Source organism: Sander vitreus, chromosome 23 (assembly GCF_031162955.1).
Source record: "Sander vitreus isolate 19-12246 chromosome 23, sanVit1, whole genome shotgun sequence".
Lineage (NCBI taxonomy): Eukaryota > Metazoa > Chordata > Actinopteri > Perciformes > Percidae > Sander > Sander vitreus.
The window spans coordinates 23,696,017-23,703,516 of NC_135877.1; the positions used below are offsets into that span (position 1 = coordinate 23,696,017).

General features: G+C 52.0%; 1 protein-coding gene across 3 annotated transcripts in view; it reads left to right on the top strand.

Annotated features, from left to right (window-relative positions):
• tjap1 (tight junction associated protein 1 (peripheral)) overlaps positions 1-6,895 on the top strand; it is a 17,596-nt gene extending 10,701 nt beyond the window's left edge. For 2 of the 3 annotated variants that reach the window (XM_078242685.1, XM_078242684.1), the window contains exons 6-10: positions 28-135; positions 1,292-1,375; positions 4,230-4,557; positions 5,294-5,649; positions 6,154-6,891. In XM_078242685.1, coding sequence (XP_078098811.1) covers positions 28-135; positions 1,292-1,375; positions 4,230-4,557; positions 5,294-5,649; positions 6,154-6,765 — 1,488 coding nt within the window. In that variant the 3' untranslated portion in view covers positions 6,766-6,891. Of the gene's footprint in view, positions 1-27; positions 136-1,291; positions 1,376-4,229; positions 4,558-5,293; positions 5,650-6,153 lie in introns of all 3 variants that reach the window. The other variant, XM_078242683.1, reaches the window with a different exon arrangement.
• The last annotated feature ends 605 nt before the right edge of the window (positions 6,896-7,500 follow it).

Genomic DNA, 7,500 nt, shown 5'->3' on the forward strand with positions numbered 1-7,500 from the left:
GATTTAACGGTGTAACTCCTCCCACAGCTACGGAAGGTGGAGAGGGACAAGAAGACGATGGACCAGGAGATCGTAGAGCTCACCAACAAACTGCTGGACGCCAAGAACACGGTCGACCGCCTGGAGGAACTCAACGTGAGTCAGACACAAATATCGTCTTTTAATCTTTTACTTATCAAGTTAAACGGGAACTGTGGAATTGGTCCAGTATTATCACTCATTTTGGATTTGTAATCTTTATAAAATATACCTCAACAAAGTCAAGAACGCAACAAACAAAGCGACAAAAACGTCAGTCAGCGTCCACTAAAAGGTCTGTTGTTGCTGACAGACTCAGATTATTATTCTAAGAGTCTGACAACATTATGGGATGGATCCCTACAGAGATAGACCTTTTAGTTAAAGAGGAAGATCCTTTTAGTTTAACATGAAACAGCCCCGAAATCCCCATCACCAAACCCACCAGACTCCATGTAAATAATCAGGACTTTTAGCGTGTATAGAGCCAGCATATCTCCACCAGACTCCATGTAAATAATCAGGACTTTCAGCGTGTATAGAGCCAGCATATCTCCACCAGACTCCATGTAAATAATCAGGACTTTCAGCGTGTATAGAGCCAGCATATCTCCACCAGACTCCATGTAAATAATCAGGACTTTTAGCGTGTATAGAGCCAGCATATCTCCACATGTAAATGGGTGAATTAAGGGTTTATTTCAACCAAACCAGAGTGGTGATTGTTGGAACAGTGGAAAGATGAACCAAGACGGCTTTTGATAGTTTTATTTAGTTTCTGTCCACTTTGAATGAAGTGTGTTTTACGCTGATAAAAGTCCTGATTATTTACATGGAGTCTGGTGGGTTGTTCCCAATCAGTCACTTGGACCCAAAAATAGGGTCCAGGATGAAATCTCCAGAGTTATTCTGGTGTCATGCTGTCGGTGTGTTTATGAAGAACATAAATAAGTAATTAAATCACTGATAATAAGCTGAATTCTGCAGCAGCAGCTGAAATCTTTCTCGTTTCCAGGCAGTGTGGTTACCGTGGTAACCGTGTGTGCCAGCCGTCCTGCGTCAGACGGTGGCCGATTTTAAGAATAAACTAAAAACTATAATTAATTTTCTCATACACGATGCATACCGGTGTAATCTGTGTTTGTGTGTCAGTCCTACGCTGTGATTGGCTGACAGTCTTTCTCGTGTTTGTGTGTGTCAGTCCTGCGCTGTGATTGGCTGACAGTCTCTCTGGTGTTTGTGTGTGTGTGTGTGTGTGTGTGTGTGTGTTCAGGAGCGTTATCGACAGGACTGTAACCTCGCCGTCCAGCTGCTCAAATGCAACAAGTCCCACTTCAGGAACCACAAGTTCGCTGACGTAAGTTACTCCAACACTTTGATATTTATTATTACCATATTTTCCGCACTATAGGGCCACTTAAAAGTCTTTAATCTTCTCAAAAAATGACGCCTTATAATCCGGAGCGTTTTATATATGGATTCATTCTGGTTGTGCTTACTGACCTCGGAGCGATTTTGTGTGTTACTCTGCCGCCCGCACCCGCAACGTGTGTGTTACTCTGCCACCCGCAACGTGTGTGTTACTCTGCCACCTGCAACGTGTGTGTTACTCTGCCGCCCGCAACATGTGTGTTACTCTGCCGCCCGCAACGTGTGTGTTACACTGCCGCCCGCACCCGCAACGTGTGTGTTACTCTGCCGCCCGCAACGTGTTACTCTGCCGCCCGCACCCGCAACGTGTGTGTTACTCTGCCACCCGCAACGTGTGTGTTACTCTGCCACCCGCAACGTGTGTGTTACTCTGCCACCCGCAACGTGTGTGTTACTCTGCCACCCGCAACGTGTGTGTTACTCTGCCACCCGCAACGTGTTACTCTGCCACCCGCACCCGCAACGTGTGTGTTACTCTGCCACCCGCAACGTGTGTGTTACTCTGCCACCCGCAACGTGTTACTCTGCCGCCCGCACCCGCAACGTGTTACTCTGCCGCCCGCACCCGCAACGTGTGTGTTACTCTGCCGCCCGCACCCGCAACGTGTGTGTTACTCTGCCGCCCGCACCCGCAACGTGTGTGTTACTCTGCCGCCCGCAACGTGTGTGTTACTCTGCCACCCGCAACGTGTGTGTTACTCTGCCGCCCGCAACGTGTGTGTTACTCTGCCGCCCGCACCCGCAACGTGTGTGTTACTCTGCCACCCGCAACGTGTGTGTTACTCTGCCACCCGCAACATGTGTGTTACTCTGCCACCCGCAACATGTGTTACTCTGCCACCCGCAACGTGTGTGTTACTCTGCCACCCGCAACGTGTGTGTTACTCTGCCACCCGCAACGTGTGTGTTACTCTGCCACCCGCAACGTGTGTGTTACTCTGCCACCCGCAACGTGTGTGTTACTCTGCCACCCGCAACGTGTGTGTTACTCTGCCACCCGCAACGTGTGTGTTACTCTGCCGCCCGCACCCGCAACGTGTGTGTTACTCTGCCACCCGCAACGTGTGTGTTACTCTGCCGCCCGCACCCGCAACATGTGTGTTACTCTGCCACCCGCAACATGTGTTACTCTGCCACCCGCAACGTGTGTGTTACTCTGCCACCCGCAACGTGTGTGTTACTCTGCCACCCTAGCGTGTGTGTTACTCTGCCGCCCGCACCGCGCAACGTGTGTTACTCTGCCACCCGCAACGTGTGTGTTACTCTGCCACCCGCAACGCGTGTGTTACTCTGCCACCCGCAACGTGTGTGTTACTCTGCTGCCCGCACCACAGCGTGTGTGTTACTCTGCCGCCCGCACCCGCAACGTGTGTGTTACTCTGCCGCCCGCAACGTGTGTGTTACTCTGCCGCCCGCAACGTGTGTGTTACTCTGCCGCCCGCAACGTGTGTGTTACACTGCCGCCCGCAACGTGTGTGTTACTCTGCCACCCGCAACGTGTGTGTTACTCTGCCGCCCGCACCCGCAACATGTGTTACTCTGCCACCCGCAACGTGTGTGTTACTCTGCCACCCGCAACGTGTGTGTTACTCTGCCGCCCGCACCCGCAACGTGTGTGTTACTCTGCCGCCCGCATGACTCGCCACCCCAGCGTGTGTGTTACTCTGCCACCCGCAACGTGTGTGTTACTCTGCCACCCGCAACGTGTGTGTTACTCTGCCACCCGCAACGTGTGTGTTACTCTGCCACCCGCAACGTGTGTGTTACACTGCCGCCCGCAACGTGTGTGTTACTCTGCCGCCCGCACCCGCAACGTGTGTGTTACTCTGCCGCCCGCAACATGTGTGTCCAGCACCAGCGAAAGTTTTTATGCCCGCACAATAATAGAAATGCATTGATTTTGTGGCTTCTCCCGTCTCGCAGCGGAAAACACTCATTTTACAGGCTATTAATGCAGAGATTCATGGGGTTGTTTGTTTAGTTTTCCTGACATTTCAGAACTTTTTCCAAATGTCAAACTTGCCGTGCTTTTTTTTTGTGCTGTAAATACCTTCTTTGAGTTTCCTTTCGACATCATTTGTTGACATTCTGTTGCTAGGCTACGTCCCGATCCTGCAGTGTTTTGCTTAATGCGCCTTATAGTCCGGTGCGCCCTATAGTGCGGAAAATACGGTAATATTTATTTGATCGTAGTTAAAGCTGCACAGATTAACGGATGAGATGTCTACCAGGGGGCGGGGCTCCAGGGGGCGTGGCTTCCTGTCTGTGAGAGGCCAGACTGATGACAGATGATAATATCATATGAACTCAGTAACGAGGCCGTTCATTGATCTGTTATTAATGTTCCATTAAAGTTTATAGAGACTCAGCTGATTCCTGGAAACACTCAGCGCTGTGTGTGTGTGTGTGTGTGTGTGTGTGTGTCTCTCTCTCTCTCTCTCTCTCTCTCTCTCTCTCTCTCTCTGTCTCTCTCTCTCTCTGTCTCTCTCTCTCTCTCTGTCTCTGTCTCTCTCTCTCTGTGTGTGTGTGTGTGTCTCTCTCTCTCTGTGTGTGTGTGTGTGTCTCTCTCTCTCTCTGTGTGTGTGTGTGTGTGTGTGTGTGTGTGTCTCTCTCTCTCTGTGTGTGTGTGTGTGTGTGTGTGCGTGTGTGTGTCTCTCTCTCTCTCTCTCTGTGTGTGTGTGTCTCTCTCTCTCTGTGTGTGTGTGTGTGTCTCTCTCTCTCTGTGTGTGTGTGTGTGTGTGTGTCTCTCTCTCTCTCTCTCTGTGTGTGTGTGTGTGTAGCTTCCCTCCGAGCTGCAGGACATGCTGAATAAGCACATGAAGAGCAGCCTGCCTGAGCGTGGAGGCCCCGCCCCCGGAGGTCAGGACCCAGACACGCTGAGCCTGACGCCGGCCGACGTGGTCCCGACCTCGGTGATAGCCCGCGTCCTGGAGAAACCAGAACCGCTGCTGCTGAACTCGGCCCAGTCCAGCAGCTGTAGCCGGCCCGTCGCTGAGGACGTCTTCGTGCACGTGGACATGACGGGCGCCGAGCTGCGTGGACGCCAGAACGGCGGGCGGGAGGCGGCTCAGCAGAACGGATCCTGCCGCAGTCAGAGCAGTCTGGACGGTAGGATAGGAACACGTACTGTATATATACTATATAATATATATACTATGGCTTTACTCTTATCAAATCACAGAAGACTTAACATCAGAATCAGATGTATTGGCCAGGTATCCTTACATACACGAGGAATTAGACTCCTGTAGGTTTTAACACTCTATACATTCAACAAATAGACATGTAAACATAGACAAATAGTAATATAGACACATACTGTACAATAGAGACAACAATACACATATAGGCACATATCAACATAATATACAAATATACAAATAAGACGTGGAGTGACGTGTGTAGTAACGTGTGTAGTGACGTGTGTAGTAACGTGTGTAGTGACGTGTGTAGTGACGTGTGTAGTGACGTGTGTAGTAACGTGTGTAGTAACGTGTGGAGTAACGTGTGGAGTGATGTGTGGAGTAACGTGTAGTGATGTGTGGAGTAACGTGTGGAGTGATGTGTGTAGTAACGTGTGGAGTGACGTGTGTAGTAACGTGTGTAGTGACGTGTGTAGTGACGTGTGTAGTAACGTGTGTAGTGACGTGTGTAGTGACGTGTGGAGTAACGTGTGGAGTAACGTGTGTAGTGACGTGTGGAGTAACGTGTGTGGAGTAACGTGTGGAGTGACGTGTAGCGTAACGTGTGTAGTAACGTGTAGTGACGTGTGGAGTAACGTGTGGAGTGATGTGTGGATTAACGTGTGGAGTAACGTGTGGATTAACGTGTGGATTTGTTGCAGCTGTACTGGACGGGCAGTCGGGCGGCGAGGAGTCAGCCGCTGCTCCGTCCTTCGAGAAGCTGAACCCGTACCCGGCCCCCCCCCCCCCCCACCCTCTCTACCCGGGCCGCAAGGTCATCGAGTTCTCCTCGGACGACAAAGTCAAGATCCCCAAGAACTCGCCGCTGCCCAACTGCACGTACGCCACGCGGCAGGCCATCTCCCTGAGCCTGGTGCAGAGCGACGACCCAGCCCCCGCTAGCCCCGCCCCCTCCTCTTCCTCTGGGGGGGGCCACCAGCGCACGCCACAGTCACAGCGGGACGCAGCCAGCGAGCCGCTGTCCAACCAGTCGAGCCCATTCAGCAGCCCGCCACAGGTAACACACACACACACACATACACACACATACATGCACACACACACACACACACACACACACACACACACACACACACACACACACACACACACACACACACACACACACACACACACACACACACACACACACACACACACACACACACACACACACACACACACACACACACACACACACAGACATGCAGACACACACACACACACACACATACATGCACACACTTACATGCACAGACACACACACACATACAGACACACACACACACACACACACACACACACACACACACAATGATTACTCTATGAAGTCAATGCCAGTGTTAGTTTCCAGTAACTTCCTGTTAGACACCAACAGCTGATGCCTTCATATGTCACCGTGTTAGCGTTAGCGTTAGCTTGGAGAGACTAGACACCGTGAGATTTGGTTGATCTGTCACAACGTGACGCTGAAACAACGTGTGGAGGTTTTGGGTAAAGTGTGAGCGTGTTGTGATTGCAGGCGGCGAGCTCGGAGGAGGATCTGCTCGCCAACTGGCAGCGGATGTTTGTGGAGAAGATGGCTCCGGCGTGCGACGGCTCGGCGCTGCACCGCACGGCGTTCGGCAGCCAGACGGCTGCAGAGCTGCAGAGGAGGCGTGCGACGCCAGGGGGCGGGGCTTCCTGCTCGTCATCCGACCGCCAGCGTGCGGCGTACTCTGACGGCGAGGACGGCTCGTCGGCGCGCAGCTGGACGGCGAGCCGCTGCTCGAGCCTCGACACGGACACGGACACCGAGCTGCACGGGCACCGCGGCCGCCGCAACAACACGGAGAAGCTGCTGATGAGCCTAGAGGACGCCACGGCAAGCCCCGGTGGCGCCCGCGGGACCCAGGAGGAAGGAGAAGAGGAAGAGGAGGAGGAGGAGGAAGAAGAGAGCTCGGCGGAGGAGAGAGATGTCCTCCCTCACGAGCTGCCCGTCATCTCGCCACGCCTCCTCGACCTTGACCCCGCCCTCGGCGCCGTCGCCCCCCCGCTGCGTCCACAGAAGAGCCCGAAGAGGATGGGCGTGCACCACCTGCTCCGCAAAGACAGCCTGACCCGAGCCCAGGAGCAAGGCACGCTGCTCGACTGACACAGGAGACAGCCATGATCCTGTGTGTGTGTGTGTGTGTGTGTGTGTTTGTCTCTGTGTGTGTGTGTGTGTGTGTGTGTCTGTGTGTGTGTGTGTGTGTGTGTGTGTGTGTGTGTGTGTGTGTCTGTGTGTGTGTGTGTTTGTCTCTGTGTGTGTCTGTGTGTCTGTGTGTGTGTCTGTGTGTCTGTGTGTGTGTGTGTGTGTGTGTGTGTGTGTGTGTGTGTGTGTGTGTGTCTGTGTGTGTGTGTCTGTGTATTTTGGGAAATCTTTCACTTAAAATCTAATCAAAATGAATCACATTTTTTTAAAGAAATACATCATTTTCCAGCTGTTAGATGAAAGTAATGGAGTAAAAAGTACAAGATTTCCCTCTGAGATGTAGTGGAGTAGAAATACAAAGTAGCAGAACATGGAAATACTACTCAAGTACCTTGTACACATGTCAACATACATGTGGAAACACGCTGGCTCTATACACGCTAAAAGTACTGAGTCTGGTGGGTCCTTTTAGTGTGTGTGTGTTTGTCTCTGTGTGTGTTTGTCTGTGTGTGTGTCTCTGTGTGTCTCTCTGTCTCTGTGTGTGTGTGTTGTGTGTGTGTGTGTGTGTGTGTGTGTGTGTGTGTGTGTGTGTGTGTGTGTAACTGTGTGTGTGTGTGTGTGTGTGTGTGTGTGTGTGTGTGTGTGTGTGTGTGTGTGTGTGTGTGTGTGTGTGTGTGTGTGTGTAACTGTGTGTGT